At 39.0% G+C, this 20,906-nt stretch overlaps 1 protein-coding gene across 4 annotated transcripts in view; it reads right to left on the bottom strand.

Moving 5' to 3' along the window:
- TTC7B (tetratricopeptide repeat domain 7B) overlaps positions 1-20,906 on the bottom strand; it is a 333,472-nt gene that overhangs the window by 129,115 nt on the left and 183,451 nt on the right. For all 4 annotated transcript variants that reach the window (XM_036735890.1, XM_036735889.1, XM_036735888.1 and 1 more), the window contains 3 exons: positions 20,675-20,732; positions 14,107-14,179; positions 8,550-8,710 (listed from right to left, as the gene is read on the bottom strand). In XM_036735890.1, coding sequence (XP_036591785.1) covers positions 8,550-8,710; positions 14,107-14,179; positions 20,675-20,732 — 292 coding nt within the window. The remainder of the gene's footprint in view (positions 1-8,549; positions 8,711-14,106; positions 14,180-20,674; positions 20,733-20,906) is intronic.

Consider the following 20,906-nt stretch of genomic DNA (forward strand, 5'->3'; position numbering starts at 1 on the left):
CATCCACAAAAGTCCTGTTACAAAAACTCATTGTACTATAGAAGTGACCCTGGGTTCTAAAAGGTTGTGCCACTGGAATGTAATTTCTGAGAAGTTCAACCAGTGCAAAGGCTTTGAGTATGGTCCTTGTGACAGATGAGGTCAGAGTGAGTAGGGCCAGCCTGCTTAATCATGAAAAGGTTCACCACTGGGAGGTTTGCCACTTTGTGGTGATGAAAGCTTTGGCCATGACGACCCAAGAAACAAAGTACAAAATGACCCTTGGCCTTGTGTATTCTCCTCCCAAGATTGCAGTGACAGTAACAGAAGAATGGAAAAGAAGACAGTACAGTGGATACTAACAGTTACAAAGGTTTTTTAGACTTTGTCCAATGACCAACTAGACATACAACCAAATAAACTGAATCATATCAATACTGACACTTTCATCATACATGAAACCAAAAGATATAAGTAAGTTGCAGCTAAATAGAAAGATGATTCATATTTTTCATATAGTTGTTGATAGTTTTCATTTCTTTTGAAAATTATTCATAAGACCTTTGACTAATCATCTATTTAGGAATAGCTTTTGCTATTTGCTGCAAAGAATTTTCCCCTATTAACTGCTACTCTTTTAATTTTAGCTGCACTGTTTGTACAAAAGCTTTTCATTTTTGTGTATTCAAAAAAGACCATCTTCTCTTCTATGACTTCAATCTTTCTACTAGTTAAAAATTCTGCCCCTAGTGACAGCTATTAATGGTACTTCCTTCCATTCTCCTCTATTTCATGTAACTTTTTTATATTATGTCTTGAATCTGTTTGGAGTTGATTCTAACACATGCCATAAAATAAATATCTTTTTAATCAATGTTATATTTAAGTATACATAATTGTTGGACATTCTACTTGCTCTCTTCTCCTCCATGAAGTCTAAAAAATGATTACTGTTCATCTTTTAATAACATTTGGCCCTTTCTTACAAATACTACTGAATTGAAGATATATATATATATATATATATATATATATATATATATATATATATATATATATGGCACACAGCTTTCATTAAAGATTTCCTCCCCATCCCCCTTAAAACTTTAGCACAGAATACAAGGGACCATAGGCCCTTAGAAGAACATAAAATCTAGCACGTTCCATCAAGCTAAAACAGCTCTATGTAGGGATCTAGAGAGGCACAGTGAGCTTGTCATCCAAAGACCAGGCTACCTAAATTTGGAGAGGCTCATCACCAAAGTGCCAACCTTGAAAGAATGGCTTAGAGAAGTTCTTAACCTTGAGGTCACAGAACACCAAGAGGCCCATGGATAGATTTCAGTGGGTCTGTGAACTTGGATAGGGGAAAAAAAATTACATTTTTATTTCAACATAATTGGTTTCCTTTGTAATTTTATGTATCTTATTGTATGTAAAATTCTCAAACAAGGTCCATAGGCTTCACCAGACTGCCAAAGGGACCAGAGCAGAAAACGGCATAAACTTCATCACTACGTTGCTAATTCAGCCTCAGATGCTCAACACCTTCCACTCCGGATGGAGGGCTGAAAGCATGGAGCACTCAACTCCTCCCAAAGCTTTCCTTTAGAGAGAGCAGAATCTGGACATTCCACTTCACTCTCCACTTTTTATCGGCAGTGATGGCAGAGTTCAAATGTTGGGTCCCCTGTGGCATACTTCCCCCTTTCCAGCTTTCTTTTGATCTTGCCTTCCCCCATTATACTGTTAGCTCCTTGAGGATAGGGACTTTCTTTCTTTTTCTTATTTGTTTCCTTAGCACAGTGCCTGGCGCTTAGCAAAGCTTAATACATGTTTATTGAATTGAAAAAAAACACCTTCTGGTTTAGCAGGATTATAATCTATACTGGTAGAAGATGAATTCATACCAATGAAATCATGGATCTTTGATATATGTGATAGATACACTGAAATACATACAAACATATGTAAATAAGTATTTATACATATCTGTACATATGCATGTGTGTGTGTGTGCGTGTGTGCGTATAATTTAAATATATACATACAAATTACTCTTTACAAATGGGAAATAAAATGAGCCAAATCAATAAAGTATTCTTAATGAAAAATATAGCCACAATTTGTTACAATGCATTGAACTATAGAGCCCAACAGTAAAGTAATGTCACAAAGATATGCTCTAGTGGAAAGAGCACCAGACTTGGGAGTCAAATGACATGAGTTGAAATCCCAGCTCTACTGTTTACTCCTATGACATCATGCAAGTCATTTAACTCCTCTGGGCCTCACTGTCTACATCTGTAAAATGAACGGATTAGATGAGATGGCCTCTGGGGTCCCTTCTCTACTCAGTATTCTATGACTCTCTGATTAGGGAAACTCTTATATCCTTTTCAATTCCAAATCTAAGAACCTATGAATTCTTAAAAGTTGATGCCAGTTTGCAACTCTGGTTGTATTTTCCAAAGACTACAGGGAAAAGACCATCAATTCTTGATCCCAGCATTTCATTTAAAAATAAATGTGAATGGCAGTGAGAAAGAGACCATAAAAATTGTTACTCTGAGAAAACCTCCAGGCCTACAACAAATCATGACATATTGCCTCATTGTCCCCAAGAAAGGCAAATGCTTAAAAAGCCTGTTCCATTCATCACATTGACACCTAACTCCATCTTCTTGGCAAATGAGAAAATGACTTAGTAAGGTATATCAATCAAGGAAAAACATGCAAAGTTATTTTTTTAAAGGAGACAGAGCATGTATTTTGGTCCAATTACATTAGATATAGTTAGTGGTCTGTCAAGGGTGAATACTGAATGTTCACAATAAAGATACGAGTTTTTGGTTTTTTCCAATTCAATCTTATTTTCTTTCACTTAACAGGAATCTATTTTCTCTCCCACACAATTCTCCACTCCCCTTGAAAAAACAAAAAAAAAAAATTCTTGTAAAAAAAAATCTGCGTAGTCAAGCAAAACAAATTCCTGTATTGGCCATGTCCATAAAATATCTGTCTCAATTTGCACCGCAAGTCCTTCACCTCTCTGTCAAGAGGTGAACAGCACGTTTCATGATTATTCCCCTTGGTTGTCATTGTGGTGATCAGAATTTTGAAATCTTTCAAAGTTGTCTGCATTTATAATGTTGCTGTTGTTTAAAGTGTTCTTTTGGTTTTCTTCATTTCATTCTGCATCAGTACATACAAGCCTTCCCAGACTTCTTTGAAAAGTGACCCTTCCAGGGGTTGGGAACCAAGATGGCAGATTAAGGGCAACCACTCTACTGAACCTTATCAACATTCCCCTCCAAACACCTTTAAAATAATAATTCAAGTCAAGTCTTGGAGCAGAAGAGCCAAAACAAACCAAAAAAAAAAGGTTATAGTGAGACATTTTCCCAGTCTAAGAAAACTTAAGAGATTAGCAAGAGAAATCTCTAACATCAGAGTGGCAGCTTACCTAGAGCCCACACACATTGCAGCCACAAACACAGTTGCAGCAGCAGCTTCAGGAGCTCTCAACCCAGAGACAGGGGTCAGAAACTAGTCAAAAGGGATTATAAGGCACCCCTTCCTGGCACTGGGTACAGCAGATGCTCATTGGCAACTCTATTGCCCATACACAGTTCTAAGTCTCAGTTCTCAAGTGAAGAGGATAAGACAGTGATTTGGTAACAAAGAAGCAGGGGCCCTGGTTGCAGTGCCAAAGCAAAGAGGAGCATAAGCACTTGTGGCTGCAAAGGACCAGGGGTATTTTCCGGGTAAAGATCAGAGCACAGTGATCACACCTCTCCCAGGATCACACAACCTTGGAAGCACCAAAAACTTTCAGACCTCTAGAACTAGCTCTGAAAACAGCAGAATGAAAAAGCCTAAATCTTGGAACAGTGCCTCGCCACCCCCAGGTAAGCAGAGTCCAGCTTTCACATAAAGTTAAAAGTCAAGAAAGAGGCTGGAAAAAACGAGCAAACAACAACAACCAAAGAATCTGACCATAAAAGCTATTATGGTGGCAGGGAAGACCAAGACATTGTTGTGTTCAGAAGAAAACAGCAATGTGAAAACAGCTACCAAAAAAGCCTCAAAAAAAACGCTAATTGGAACCAAACAGCAAGGATTCCTAGAAGAGTAAAAGGAATAAGACTGGTAGAGGAAAAACTGAGAAAATAAAATGAGAGTGATCCAGAAAATTAAGAAAAGAGAATTAGCAACTTGGCAAAGGAGGCACAAAAAATAGTGAAGAAAATAACACCTTAAAAAACACAACTGGCCAAATGGTAAAAAGACGCACAAAAATCCACTAAAGAGAAGAACTCGTTAAAAAGCAGCATAGGCCAAATGGAAAAAGAGGCACAAAAGGTCACTAAAGAAAATAATGCATCAAAAATTAGAACCAGAATTAGAATTGGGCAAGTGGAAACTAATGACTCCATGTGACATCAAGAAACAATAAAACAAAGTCAAAAGAATGAAAAAATAGAAGAAAATGTGAAATATCTCATTGTAAAAACAACCAACCTAGAAAAGAGATCAAGGAGAGAATATAAGAATTACTGGACTACCTGAAAGCCATGATCAAAGAAAGAGCCTAGATATCACCTTTCAAGGAAATCATATTAAGGAAAACTGTCCCTATATCTTAGATCCAGGGATAAAGCACATTTCACATGTATAACTGACATCATATTGCTTGTGTCTTAGTGAACAGGGGAGGAGGCGGGCAGTAAGGAGATTATCTGGAACTCAAAATTTAAAAAGAAAAGAATGTTTAAAATAAATAAATAATAAATTAAAATGTTAAAAGAAAAAAAGAAAGAAACTGACCTATCACTTCTTACAGCATAACAGTCTTCCATTAGATTTCTATGCAACAATTTGTTCAGCCATTCTCCAACTGATGAGCATTCTCTTAGTTTCCAGCTTTTCACCACTACTATAAATATATAGAATTATAATAAATACACTATACATATTAGTCCTTTCCTCTTTTTTTGATGTCTTTAGAGTACACACCCAATAGTGGTATAACTGGTCTAGGTAGTTTAATAGCTTTTTGGGCATGGTTGCACACCGCTCTCCAGAGCAGCTGGATCAATTCACAGTTCAACCAACAACACATTAAAAGTGCAGACGCATACAGTCTCATTCAGGTGAAAATTTATAGCACACAAATAATATTTTCAGTCAATTATTTTAACCTTTTCAAAATTTAAATAGCTATAGTGGTGGGTTTTTTGAATCTCAAAATATCAGGGATGAAAAAGACCTCAAGAGGCTTCAAATTCATTCCTTTCTTTCCAGGTGGAACTACAGCTATTCTCACCCTTGAGAATCAATTGCTTATTTTAAAAATTTCCTTGAAGAGGAATCCTTATTCCTCAATTTCCCTTGACAAAGAATTCCTGTGTCCTGCAATCCTGATGGGAAAATCTTCTTAATTCTATATTCTGGAGCCTATAACTATCTTCACTCAGTCCTACTTCTAGGTAGAAGGATGTACCAGAGATTCACTTTCAACCCTGAGACCTATAATTTGAAAGGCAGAATAGCTATAGCTGGAGGTGGTTATGTGTCAAGAGTAGAAACAAAGGATTTAAAGCCAGAAATTATCCTAGAGATAATCTAGCTGAGGATCATTTTACAAATGACTCAGCTGAGGCACAAAAAGGCTGACTTGCACATAGAAGCAGTGACCTTCATCACCAGGATTCAAATCCAAGTTCTCTGATGATAAATTCAAAGGCATTTTTACTTTACAAAATGCAATCCAGTAGAGATCACCTCATTGCCAGGAGCGCCTGATTTTACAAAACCACCAAGGAACCTCATCCAGCACCAGTCTTAAACACAGACATCTGATCTTAATGTTTTCTAGATATCTTTTGTCTCTTTAATTAAACAAATATTTACTAAGTCATTATCTATGCTCAAAATGTTGAACCAAGGAGTATGGGAAGCATAAAGCAAGTATAATATATAATCTCTACTCTCAATCTAGACTGGGACATAGAGCATACAAACATAAGATGGAATAATATTCAATAACATCCAACAAATTTATTGTGAGCCTACTGTGTGCTGAGCGCTCTGCTGGGTGCTGGTACGATAGGTATTTTTTCTTTAATTCTACAATGATTTCTTCAGGTTTGAGGGAAATGAGAAATCTTGTTTTTAATTTACAGTCAGGAGGATTAGTAGACCATGTCTGACCCAAACTTTCAATGAACTATTTATTCTCAGAAGATAAGTTTCCCATTACACATCAAGAAATACAAATATTTAAACAGCAACCTAGAATTCTGTTGCTTTCCAACCTGCTACCATATGCCTTGCCTTTTCAAGCTCACTGTTTAACATTAAAATAACAGCCCTGCACTCCTCAAATATCTCCACTGCTGTTCTTTAGGTCTGCCACTTGAAAAGCCTGTCAGCTGCTGTCACTTGGAGTTGTCACCAATTTTCAGGATAATATTAGGAGTTATTGTTTATTGCTTATTTTATAGCACGGCTTTCCATTCAATCATCCTCCTCTCAGGTGACACACTAGGCTATCAATACTGTAAGGTAACACTGTAGTTAAAAAAAAGTAAAATTAAAATGGAATGAAGGGCAGGGGAGGAGAAGCTTTATGAATATTTATGAGAGAACTTGGATACAGCAGGTGGTAATTTATTGATGGGAAAAGAACAGAGTATTTACAAAGAAAAGAAATCGAAAGGGAAAGAAATGATGTTGAAGGTTCTCAGAGCCTAAATTGCTTTGGACAAAATCTAGAAATAAACTCAGTGAGGGAAGGAATAGATTCTAAGACCAGCAAGACACGAAAGACACAATAGCAGCTTGTCATCTCACTCTACATAAATATCGGAGCTAGTGTACATCCCAAGTCAGAATTTTCCCAAATTATTATCTGCATCCAGTAGTCAAGAATGCCTTTTTCCCCCTTGAAGATGAAAAAAAAAAACCAAAAAACTTGTAATGGAAATTTAGGAACCTGTTTTCCAAGTGGAGCCACTGAAATTGTCTTGATTAAAATCACTGCACGGTGATCATGCAAAGGGATACTGCACAAGACGACCCTTTCAAATCTCTGAAGAGATGCCACCGCTCACCTTCCCTCTCCTGCCTCTCCTGCTCCCCACAAGCACAGGCCCTTACTGGTTAGTGATAATGAAATAGGGCCAGTGGGAACCTCTGTGTCCCAGTGCTAGTTCCAAATAGCCATTAGGGCTTTCTGATCATTCACTGTTATGGCAATTGGGATGGAACTTTTTTTACAGTTTTCTCTTTTGGAATGCTGGGGTAATCAAGTACCTTTGATGAGTCTTGCCTTTCAAAGGTAATGGCAAGCAAAATGGACTTTTTTTTGTCTTTTGTTTCTTTGATTGAATCAAGAGTCTTTGACCTGCTTAAGAAACAAGAAAGCCTAGTTCACCTAGGTTTGAGTGGCAAGGCTGTGACACCCTCTGACCCCGAGAAGGGTATGCAAGATCTGAGGTTGGCGTTTGTTTTGGGGCCTCTCACTCACTGGAAGAGTGTCCTCTGATTTGACCAAATGAGACTCTGGGTGGCCCTTGTTAAGAGCCCCCCGGCTTTGAAAACCCAGATGGTGGTGCTTTTCTCTCTGGTAACTATGTATGTATAGCTTTGGTCAGACAGCTAGAAGCCTGTCTATTGATTTGTGTTTATATTTTCTCTGTTTGTAATTTCTGTTTGTATTTGCTCTGAAGTTCAGGGTGCTGACTTTTTCCCCTGAACTAAGTGAATGATATATGTATGTTTGATTAAAGTGAGATTGTAAACCCCTTTAAGTTGCTTTCCTCAGAAAAGCAGATCAAAGAACCTGTGCTAGCAGCCCTCTTGTGTGCTGCTGTTATTGGCCTTACAAAGCCACAGTAGCAGCAAGTAGCATTGTTGTTACAGTCATTCCATTCTGGTAAGTAAAGCATTAATAGACAGTGAAAATGGGACAAATGAGCCAGTAGACTGAAAGTATTTCTCAACAGTTTCTGACTTATATATGTACAGTCATTCCCCTAGAGGAACTATACAGATGACTGGTTAGATATCCAGTTTACTTTCACAGTAAAGGGAATTCATAAATTTGGTACTTTTTTTGATGAAAACTCTCAGCATACTTTACAAATATTAATTCATTCATTTTAAGTAGTTCCATTTCCCAGAGAACAAGCCTGAGTTACAAAGAGAGGAAGTGGTTTGATCAAGGTTGTCCAGTGTTTTGAGAGTAGCACTGGTAGTAACACCGGCTTTTATTCTCGACCCAAAGTTCTTTCCTCATTTCTACAGTATGTCTCTAAGCAAACAACGTACTATATAAAATATTTAACGGAGTCATGATGTTTTAATTTGAAATTATGCTCTGTTACTAACCTTCTAAAAAGAGTTAGAGTAGGATGCATGCTATCCAATCTGCATGGTTGCCATGAGCTCTGCAAAGAAATCACTAACACCAGACCCTAGCTGCAGTTGGCCCAAATCAGAGAAGACCTCGGCTGGACAAAATGAAGGCCTTTAATGAAGCGAAAACTAGACAGACTACTTACATAAAGTTTTCTGGATATTCACTCAGGGCCATGTCAATGATGTTCAGAGCATCATGGTAATGTTTCTGAGCTGACAATAAAAGTGCAAGGAGATGCAAAGAGTTGGCATCATCCCCTTGGAGTTGAAGAGCTTGGCGAACATAGCCCAACGCTTCTGGTATCTGGTTGAAAATAAAACCAAAAAAGACTTTTAAACAATGAAGAATATGCACACTGACTTTAAAGATGTAACATTTCTACATGGGATCCCAGCTGAATATTAAAATTCGTGTTTAATATGCTCTATATTCAGATTCTGGGAAGAAAAAAAGTGTTATAACAGCCTCAGGATATCAACCACAAATCATAAAGCAACTTGAGGTTTTTCAAGGGAGCATCAAATTCTTCACAACAATAGAGTAACCAATGAAGTCAAGTGAAAGACTTAGTTTTTGTGTATAACTGCCAACATCAGAACCTAAATTTCTCCCTGGATAAACACTATTTTTCTTTGCCATATACTTCAAACTGCTTTTGATTATGTACAAACAGATATGGCCGAACTGGGGAACATAACAAATAACCTGAAGTTTTTAGTGGAATTAAATTTCTTCAGCTAAACTATTTCTATTTCTCTAAGTCCTGCTGAAAGGAAAAGATTTCTTAAAATAATAGGATAGGGATTCAGCTTGAGATTTCACTAATATAGGAAAACCATAGATGAAGAATCTTCAACAGAAGGTCAACCTTTCTCAATTATGCTAGACAATTGCCTGGAGTACCAAGCGATTGAGTGCCTTGCCCATGGTCATAAAATTGGTATAGGTCAGAGCCAGGTCTTCCTGGCTATGAGACCAGTGTCCACCATGAGACGATGCCTCTCAACATAAAACCTATATAAACCAAAAACAACTTTGACAAAAATCTTCCCGAACAACCAGTTTCAATTGAGGAATATTTCTTCCTCTGTCCAAGGTGTATATTAATTGTAACAAATAGTGGGATTCATAGAATCTGAGGGACAGAGGAAACTTCAGCAATTGTCTAGCCCAAACCACTTCATTTTACAATGAAGAAACTGAGGCACAGAGTAAATTAATGGGTATAGTCACACCTCTGATTAGGATGCATAAAAAAATAAACCTAGGATTTGAACCTGTTTCCATCCCAATTCTCTATGCAGTGGTCTTTTGACCATATCATATCTCTTCTCATCTAAAATTTAAAGAGACTCTCTTTTCCAAAATAGTTCCTAATGTAACTCAACACAAGAAGAAACTTACAATGACACTTATGAGGCTAATGTACCAAAATTCATGCAGTAAGTCACAACCATGTCCATTTTAAAACATAACTGTCGTATATCACTTGTTCAGTACGAGTACCATGTGACCAGTGTGGGGCTCTTCTTCCACTTAGGCAAAACTCTTCAAAACTAACCAAATACAAACAGCAACAGAAAGTATATATGCTCGATTTAGAGATACCCTAAATTCCAAATGGGTTCTACATTAACTAACAGAAAATTTTCATTTGAATTGCAAAATAGGATATCACAACTCTATCACAAATGCTTTCTTCTGTCTCTTCCCACTCTAATCCCATGTGTTGTTGGCAACCACCTCTCAGCTCTCCTACTTTGGCTCTCCTTTAAAGTACCCGATGACTTCATTTCTTCATAGGATGTAAGACTGTCTCTCTTCTCTAATTCAATCACTTCTCTCACCCCAAAATGTCATATTTGTTAGATCTGGTACATAAGCTCTAACTTCTGGGTCACAGAATCCAAATTTGAAAGAAGGAAATCTGGACCTCATTGACTCCTACCCCCTTATTTCACTGATGCCAAAATGGAGGCCAGAAAGGGGAAATGAGATGCCTAATATTATACGACTGATTACTAGACAAGCTGGAGGAAAAATCCAGGTCTCCAGAATCTCTCAAGGACTCTTTCCAACGGCCCATACTTTCTATAAAACAAGGAGACAAAATGCCCAAACCAATACGGTCATCAGGAAAAGCTATCTATATAGGGATACTGCTAGGGAATGGAAGCTGCTGCTGCCCCCAGAGCGGTCTTCGTGACTGCTACAGTATCCTTCTATCTAAGCCCTGATAAGCCACTGAGCACTAAATAATGTGCAGTGGAATTCAAAGACCAAGGAGAATTAATATCACAGTATACCCTGTTCGAAGAGCTACAACTAGGGACCTAAGGGATTTATTCAAAAGAGTAATTTTTGTGTTCTCTCTCTTACTGTCATTCACATTTATTTTTACATGAGAGGATGGGATTGATGACCTATTCTTTCTGGTCTTTGGAAAGTGCATCTGAGAGTTGCACATTTGCAATGACTTTTGAGAATTCTTAGGGTCACAGCTTTTGAGTTGGAAGAGACCTCAGAGGCTATCACGATCCAATCCGTTCACTTTATGGTTAAGGAAGCAAAGTGCTAGAGAGGTTGAGGAACTTGCATGAGGTCATACAAAACTCCACCTTCAAAAAGTTTTTAATCTCTTGAAAAAGACAGAGAAAACAAGCGCGAGCAGGAGAAAATTACTGAGAGTCATATTGACAAGACTGTGGAATGAAGGAAGTTCAGGGTTTGCTGAAAGGAAAGGCTCCTAGAAAGAGTGAGTTTTCCTCATCTGAAGAATGATTGTGCTGTGGAAGTAGAGTCAGCGTAGTGGGCACCTTCGGAAAGTCAGCACGTTAGATGCTTTTCTAGATCCAGTACTCAAAGTACTTTCCAGAAGCAGAGGTGCAAGGTTCCTTTCTAGAGTCCAGCACTGGGTATGCAAGATAATTTTCCAGAATCTGTGGATCTTTCTAGGCTCATCTTCTGAAGTTCATTTGAGTTAAAGGAAATGGAGATAGTAGGTACAAAAAGATCATTAATGTTTTAAGTTTTAATTTTAGAAACACAGTTACATTGTTAAGAGTCATTCTGCTACACTCTAATCCTCCCACTACTGTTGTTGCCTTGGGTAATCCTGAAGCCAGAGGTGGCAAAGCCCTATAGCATGTGGATTTAGTGAAAACGACTATTTAACACCTATTGTTTTCAGTACACAGCACCTCCCAGCAGGGACCCTGACATGATGACTGCAGTGACTCCCTGTGCTGCCTGGTAGCTCCTGAAAAGAGAGTAAGGTCCTCAAAGATGACACACTACTAAGAAGTTTAGCTAGACTTGGGAAGGGGGAAGGAGATGTGATGGGGAGGTAATTCCTTTCATAGCTATTACCTCACTGCTCTCAGGTCATTCTCTTCACTTCCCCAAGGACTTCAGATCAGAGAATTCTTCTGAATCTCACCCCCCCTTTAGACTTGGTCAATCAACCAATATGGTGATGCCACCACCAATACCCTTAGGGACATCTCTTCAGAGCCTCCTCTTCTCTCCAACTTCATGTTTCAAAGAACCCTAGAATCATCCCCAAAGAAAGCCTTCAACTTATGCCTTTGATGCCCTCTCCTCTGAGAGCTTAAGTCTTTGATCACTCCTTCCTTGACAACTCTCATCCTCTCCTTCTACTGGATCTCTATCCTTAGTCACAACGGCCTGTTCTAGCTCTTGATCTCTGCAGCGTCTGATGCTACTGAACAAGGCCTCCTTCTTCAAACTCTCTCCTGCCTTTCTATGGCACTGTCCTGTTAGGGTTTTTCTCCTGCCTACAAGAAGGATCCTTCTCAATCTCCTCTGCAAGATGTTCATTTATGTACCTTCCCCAGTAGGTAGGTGTATACAAAGGTTCTCTCTTGGATCCATCTTTTCCCACTAATTCCTCCTTCACCCATCTTTCATGAGGAGGTGGCCCTAATCTTTGTGGAGAAAAACTCCTCTATATGTACCCTTGTTTCTATTCCATTCCATCTTCTTCAGCAGATTACCTCCATTATCATTCCCACTCTCCCTCCAATCTTCAGTCTCTCCACATCTAATGACTCTTTCTTTGTTGCTCACAAATACACTTCCCCAGCCATAAACACCCTCACATGATCCAATCATCCCAGCTCACTATCTTGGTATCCTCATTATCTCCCCTCCTCTTAGCTAACATCCTGGGGAAAGTCATGGACACTAAATGCCTCTGCTTCCTTTCCTCTCACTCTCTTCTAAACCCTCTGCAATCTGGCTTTTGACCTTATCATTCAAATGAAACTTCTCTCTCCAAAGTTACCAATGATCTCATAACTGCCCTCCCTAAAGGCCTTTTCTTGATCCTTCTTCACCTCTCTGCAACGTATGACACTGTCACCTTCTCCTGCACACTGTCTCCTCAATGGTTTTCCTGATACTGCTCTCTCCTGGTTCTCTTCTTACTTGCTGGACCACTCTTTCTCAGGCTCATTTCCTAGCTCTTCAGGGAGGTCGGGCCCATGAATGGGGGGCATAAATCTCTATCCCTGGCTCCTCTCTTTTCACTCTATCCTATTTCATTTGGTGATCTCATCAGCTCTCATGGATTTAATTAATTTCTATGCAGATGATCTTCAGACACACACACACACACACACACACACATATATATCCACATATACAAATACATACATATGTATATACATAGATATATCTCCATCTCTAATCTCATATCTAGAGGCCCGGTCCTACATCACCAAATGCCTTGTACATATCACAGCCTGGATGTGCTATAGATATCTTCAACTCAACATATACAAAACTGGCTTTACCACCTTTCCCTCCACACTCCCTCTTTTGCACTATTTCCCTATCACTCCCCAACTTTCCTGTTACTGCTGAGGGCACCACCATTCTCCTAGTCACCCATGCTGACAATCTAGGGGTCATGCTCACCCTCTCATTTCTATTCCCCCTACTTATCCAATCTCTTTTCAAGTCTTGTCCTTTCTGCCTTTACAACACCTCTCCCACAAGGCCCTTCCTCCCCTTTCACACTGCCCTGGCCCTGGTATAGGCCCTCACTACCTAAAGCCTGGCAGATGGTCTCCCTGCCTCAAGTCTTTCCCTATTCCAGTCTATCACCTGGAAAATCACTTTGATTTTCCTAATGCAAAGGACTGACCACGCCATTTTTCTACCTAATAAACTACAGTGTCTCCCTATTAACTCCAAAATCAAATATAAAACGCTCTGTTTGGCATTTAAAACCTATTACAACCTGGCCCCTTCTGACCTTTCCAGCCTTCTTCTACTTTACTCCCTTCCACATACTCTCTACAATCTAGGCACACATACGTACTGGCCTATTTATTTGCTGTTCCTTAATCACAACAAGCTATCTTCTCACTCTGTGCCTTCTCAGTGGCTGTCCCTCACACCTGAAACACTCTCTCCAACCTCCAAGACCCACTGTCTACAGAATGCCTTTCCCAGTTCTACCCACCTCACCTCCCAGCACTGCTAGAGCCTTCCCTCTGAGTTTCCCTCCCATTTACACTATATAATTAGAAAGGTTCAAGGTCCCAATGTGACTTCAAATGGATGAAAGATCAGTTACTGTACCAAACTGAGAAACTGAAGGAATTAAACCCGGATGGCATATCTTCCTAAATTCAGGATACAATCCCAGCAAACAATCTCTATAAACTTACCTGTCTGGATATGGCCAGCTGCAGAGCCAGATAAAAAGCTGCTAGGTGATCTGTAGGGGACAAACTGTGGGCCCTGAAAAAGTTCAAATTATTTACACCTATTAGTACATGTGAAGGATGGGTTTTCTTCTTAACAAATGTGCAAGTTGACTTAATCATCTTTTGCTGTGCCATTAAGAATATGAATGTTTATCTTGACTCCACCAGTGATCATTATAACAATTTTCCTCTCACCATCAGAAATACACATGTGTGCAAAACAGAAGTCTATCTTCATTGGGCAACCTCTGGCAAAAAGCCACACTCTATTTCAATTGGTGACTTCACCAGCTCCCATGGATTCAGTTATCATCTCTATGCAAATGATTCTCAGATCTATTTATGCAGCTTTAACCTCTCTCCTGACCTCCAGTCTTCCATCTCCAATTGCATTTTAGACCTCTCTGTCCCACAGACATCTTCAATTTAACATGTCCAAAACTGAACTAACTCTCCTCCGCCCCACCCTATCCTGCTCTCTTGCTAACTTCCCAACGACAGTTGAGGGCACCCACCATCCTCCCAGTCACCCAGGCTTGTTAGTTGTCATCCCTGATTTCTCATTCTCTCTCACCCCCCAACCCCCCAACTGTACTACTGATTCTACCTTCAAAACATCTCATATAAACACATTTCTTTCCTCTAACACTGGTATAGGCCATCATCACTTCACGTCTGGACTATTGCAACAGCCTTTTGATTTGTCTCGCTGCATTAAATTTCTTCCCACTCCAATTCATGCTCCTCTCAGCTACCAAAGTGATCTTCTTCAAGTGCCTGTCCAACCCCATCATCCCACTGTCTCAATAAATTTCAGTGACTCCCTACTGCCTCCAAGATCAACTATAAAATCCTCTGTTTGGCTTTGAAGCCATTTGTAACCTGGCACCTTCTTATTTTCCAGTTTTCATCCGCCTCACTCCCCTCCACACACTCCTGAATCCAGTGACACCAGTGTCCTCGCTGTTCTTCCCACAAGACACACCAGCCCCTGACTCCAGGTATTTCCACTGGCCATGCTCCAATCCTAGAACTCTCTCCTTCCTCATCTTTGCCTCCTGGCTTCCTCGGCCTCTTTCAAGTCTCCGCTAAAATCCCACCCATGAAAGAAGGCTTTCCTGGTCCCCCTTAATGCTAGTGCCTTCCCTCAAAGATGATCTCCAAATTAAACTGTCACTATCTTATTTTCTACGTAGTCGTTTGCATGTCGTCTCCCTCATTAGATTGTGAGCACCTTGAGGGAAAGGCCTGTCTTTTGCCTTTTTTTGGTACCCTCCGCACTTAGCACAGTGTCTGGCATGTAGTAAGCACTTTAAAAATAGCTTGTTGACTTGGCTTGAACCGGTAATCACAAAGGGAAGGAAGAAAGGAAGTGAAGGGAATAATCATTTATTAAGTGCCTACTAAGTACCAGGCATTGATCCTCCCAATAACTCCAAAAGGAAGGTGCTGTTATTTATCTCCATTTTACAGTTGAGGAAACTGAGACAGACAGAGCTTGTGACTTGCCCAAGGCTACAGATTTAGTAAGTGTCTGAGGCTAGAACTGAACTCAGATCTTCCTGACTCCAAGTTCAGTGCTTCATCTACTATTTCACCTAGGTGCCACAGGGGGTTTGCAAAGGCTCTGAGGAGGGTAATGAAAGACTCAGGTTAGGTCAAATGGAATAGGGTTAATTAATTCAACATTTTACCTCTGAGGAAGACTTACTGAAGCCCAAGTTCCTCTCAGAGTACAAGGACTAGATCTTTAAAATGCACAGGTCATGCGCTGTTTAGCTCTATTAGGTTCATGTATAGCTCTATCCTGATGTTCTAGATCAAAATTTCTAAAACTCACAGAAGCCTCATAGGAATCAAAAGCTCAATTTTATTTATCAAGTGAGGCTTTCGTTTCTGAAGAAATATCAAATTGGAGGGGATGAGGGGTGGGTGGGAGAGAGGCTGTCTCATTAAGATAAATCTAGTTAACTAGTTTTTAGCCTTCAAGCTATGATTCTTGGAACCCTTTTGTATAACCAATGATTAATTTTATTGAATGGCCTACAACACTGCAGGAGAAAACTGTTGCACTTAATTAACTGAAAACATAGATTTTTGCTTTGATGTGAAAGACTATTACACTTCATCACAACCAACTTAAAACTTGACTGCATCAGGATAGGATTCTTTTGCCACTGGATTGTTAACAAATTGTTACTTTCTTTTTTAAAAGTATTACATTGCCTACAACTTAAAAACATGTTTCTATATTCTTCCATTGCCAACTGTGATAAAAGGAGGAGCAGTGCTACTAGCAAAGTACACACATTCAGGATTAAAAGAAAACCCATATCATTATTTATTTGATGGTGGCAGAGCTGCAAGCATAGGATAATTTCTTACACAGCAGACCCCATTGGGCCAATAGTCATGAAGTTTTAAAAAATGTTATTAGACCAGGTCTACTGAGTGAGGAACTTGTTTAGGATCATGTCTCATTGGGATAAAACAATTAATATTCAATACCCAGCTAGGTGATGCAATGAATGGAGCACCAGACTTGGAGATAGAAAGATCGGAGTTCAATGTGACCTCAGACCTACTAGCTGTGTGACCCTGGGTAAGTCAGTCACTTCACCTGTTTCCCTCTGTTTCTTCATCTGTAAAAAGTGTGGCTGAGGATCAAATGAGATAATGACTGCAAAGCACACAGCACAGTGCCTGGCACACAGCGCATCGTTGTTGTTCAGTCATTTTCAGTCATTATCCGACTCTTTCTGACCCCATTTGGGGTTTTCTTGACAAAGATACTAGAATGGTTTGCCATTTCCTTCTCCAGCTCATATTACGGATGAAGAAAGTGCAAACAGGACTAAGTGACTTACCCAGGGTCACACAGGCTAGATTTGAACTCAAGCCTTCCTGACTCCGGGCCCAGCACTCTATCCACTGTACCACCTAGCTGCATGTAGTAAGCAGTATATAAATGTTAGCTATTAATAACCTGCTGCTGGGTCTGCCTGACTCAAGTTTCTCCAAATGCCACCACATCCTACATTCGGCCACTAAAGTGACTTTTCTAAACAGAGGTTCATTCATGTCACACACCACCACCACCACGACCACCCCCTTCCCCCAATAAACTCTAGTGACTCCCTATTACCTTCAGAATCAAATACAAATCCTCTGCTTGGCATTCAAAGCATTTTATAACCCAGTCCCCTCCTACCTGGTCCAGTCTTCTCACACCTTACGTCCTGATCCCCCGACACTGGCCTCCCTGACATTTCATGAATAAGACATTTTTTTCTGGCTCTTTCTCATGCCTAGAACACTCGTCCTCCTCATCTCCACCTACTGCCTTCCCTGGCTTCCTTTTGAGTCCCAACTAAACAAGTCCTTTCCCAACATTTCTTAATTCCAGTGCCTTATCTCTCCTCTTAGCCTGCCTGTAGCTTATTTTCTTCACATTTGTTTGTTCCTTGTTTGCCCCATCAGATTGTTAGCCCCTTGAGGGCAGAAACTGTCGTTTGTTTCTTTGCATCCCCAGCACTGAGCACAGTGCCTGGCACATAGCATGCTCTTCCCTGCACTGATCTTTCTCGATGACAAATAATGACACCATCTTACATCTGTGTAGTGTTTTGTGGTTTGCAGTGGTTCCACTGAAGGACATTCACTATCTCTCTTGTTCTCACAACAAGTCTATGAGATAGGACAGGTATTATAAATCGATTTTACAGATAAGGAAAACAGGCTCAGAGAGAGTCTGTCCAAAGTCACATTGTTAATAGATGGTGTTGGTAGAGCTAGTCTGCCTCTGATTTTTTTTTTCTTTTTCTGGCTGGTTTTAATTTCAGTGCTTTCTCACTGCACCATGCTAAATCTTTACTAAATCATTAGCATAATCATATGCTAATAGTAGAAAGGGCACAATTCTTGCTCTTGTTCAAATTCTAGTTTTGACCCTGGGCAATTCACTTAACTTCCCTTTTCCTTAGTTTCTTTATAAAATGGGGTTAATAAAGCCTGTCCTAAGTGCTTCACAAGAGTCTTGTGATAAGAGCATCTTGTTAAATTTAAAGCAGTATAGAAATGTCAGTATGATTACTACTCAAAGAAACAAACGTGTCCTGTTTGCTTGGTTTTATTTACCTGAGGTTACCATTTTTCATATAATCTTATCCTAATCCTGTGAGAATGTTTTTTTTATCTTTGTGCAATGCCATCTTTCAGGTTTGTTCTTTTGTCTATTGGACATCCAAAATTTTGCACGCCATGAGATTTTTACTCTTCATTGTCCACAAAAAGTACAAGCAGGAATATAATGATTTGTATTTCTCTCTCCTCCTGTGGCCTGACTCCTCTGCAACCTCTACATTATACACATAGGTAAGGAAACTAAAATAAGGAATTATTAACAATTATTCTATTAATTAACAATAAATTAATAATTAATAATGCAAGCATTATTTTCCTATCTTCCCTTCTTCTACTATTAATCTTCTACAAATTTCAGAAAAATTTCCTCGAGGCTATAATATCCTTAGCTGGGTCCACAAATTTAGAACAAGTAAGTTCATGACTTATTTATAAGTCATAACAATAACGATCTTTACCCACTACCAAATAAAACATTAGGAAATTATCCTATGAAGTAAGTGTGTGGGGGCAAAAGGAGATTAGGCCTCAAAGCCATACCCTGAATTCATCACATGTCTGCAAACGTACGACCTATATTTAATTGGGGCCTCTGTCCTAGTCATGGTTTGTTTTGTCAAACAACAAAAGTACTTAAAAAACTAGTATTTATGTAAAACAGAAAACCTATATCTAAAGAATCTTATATAGAGTTATTTATCAATCTGAGTTTATCTCCAAAAAGCACACACCAAGCAGGCACATTTCAAGCTTTTCATTTCTCCTGATTTTGCTAATGAATCAAATTGCTCCCTTCAATCTATTCTTCACCCCTTTCTTTACTCCCCCCACCTAAAAAGGGGAAAATATTAGAAATGCCAAAGCAAACTGTTCTTTTTGTATGTACTCTGGAAAAACTTTAGTTATTGTATACCTAACAGCCTCAAAAGTCAAGACCCTGGTAAAAAGGAAGGACCACTTCAAATGGGTCTAAGTAGTCCATTAAACAAAAATCATTATGTAATATTGTAATCTATGTATTATGTATAATGACATAAATTTACTTTAAAACTATAAGCATTCATAAAAGGAAGAAATAAAAAAAGGAATGTAAACTAGCTTTACAATCTCTGCTCACACTCAGTGCCAGCAATTTAAGCTGGATAAGCAAGTACTTCATGCTTTTTAGACAGTTTTAACAACCATTATATCACCTGGCCCTTACAATTAACTATTCTACATTGTAGGTAAAGTATTGCCATTTTTGCAGATGAGGAAACTGGGGCTTACTGAGGTTGTTAAAATATTAAAATACAGCCAAACTGATTACTATAAACATATTTAATTATATTTATTTAATAGTTAATAAACATATTTGTGGTTGTATCATACTAAAATATAGCCATAGATGATACAATTAGCCAAGTAACCCTCCTACACCAATACACATTAAATCTTCCTTAATTCCAACTTCATTCCATACTTTTAATTCAAATCAATTCAACTGTTAAGGGCCTGTTCTAAGTCCTGAGGAAAGCAAGACAAAAAAAAAAAAAGACACGTCTGTTTCAAGAAGTTCACATTCTAATACAGGGGATCAATCCAACATAATCATACAAGGTATGGTATGATGGGGGTAAGGAAGAGATCACAACAAAATGCTCTGGGAAAAAATCAAGAATAGGAAATACTCAAACCCTTCAATTTTCCAGATGAGGAGACCGAGGTTAAGGGAAACCAAGTGAACAATGTGCCAAAGGTCACACAGGGAATAGGTCAGTTCCTATCCCCATTTCCCATACTCCAGGCTGAGGGGTAGCTGAAGGAGCTTACTGTCTACAGGGAGGTTTAAATATGGAGACTGGAAATATATCCAAGATAACAATTTTGTTGTACAGTAGTTAGATTGCAGCAGACAGATCTGTAATTTATTTAATATACAAAGAATGGTGGTCACATGATTTTTCATAGATGTCAGTAAAGGCCTGAAAACACATATTTAAGTTACTTAAAACAAAAACCTGTCTCCAGGTTTTAACAAAAAGAAAAATATTTTAGAATAGGCTGGTGTCAAAACACAATTCCTTACAATCCTTGGCTCAATAATGACAAATGTCTTTAATAAAAAAGATCACCACCTTGTATTCCCACATATGTGTCTCTGCGGACAGCTAAGAGCTTAATAATAAAATGCACCCAAATGAATAAACAGATTAAGAATATGGATTCATTTAGCAACAAATGATGATGCAATTTTTAATACAACATGTTCTGTACTGTAGAAGACTCCCAGAGGTAAAAGCACTGTTTATATAATCTTTATAAATATCTCTTCTTTTTTATACTTATAATAAGGTCTTTTCCCTCCATTATGTGCCACAGAATGGAAAGATTTACACCCACTCACCTCTGAAAAGCAAGAAGAGCCTTTCTCTGCAGGACCTCTTGCATCCCTCGCAAAGAAGCTGAGAAGAGGATTTAGTCAGTCAGTGTGGTACGTAAAGGCAGAAAGCTGATGTTATACACATAAAATAAATCGCCAAAAAAAAAAAAAAGAGTTTGTGTCAACCCCCATTTACTGAATGGCTACAAGGTATGGAGGAACTGTGGGGGTTAGCACAAGAACTTCCTGCCCTGCC

The sequence above is a fragment of the Trichosurus vulpecula genome, chromosome 8 (genome assembly GCF_011100635.1).
Source record: "Trichosurus vulpecula isolate mTriVul1 chromosome 8, mTriVul1.pri, whole genome shotgun sequence".
Lineage (NCBI taxonomy): Eukaryota > Metazoa > Chordata > Mammalia > Diprotodontia > Phalangeridae > Trichosurus > Trichosurus vulpecula.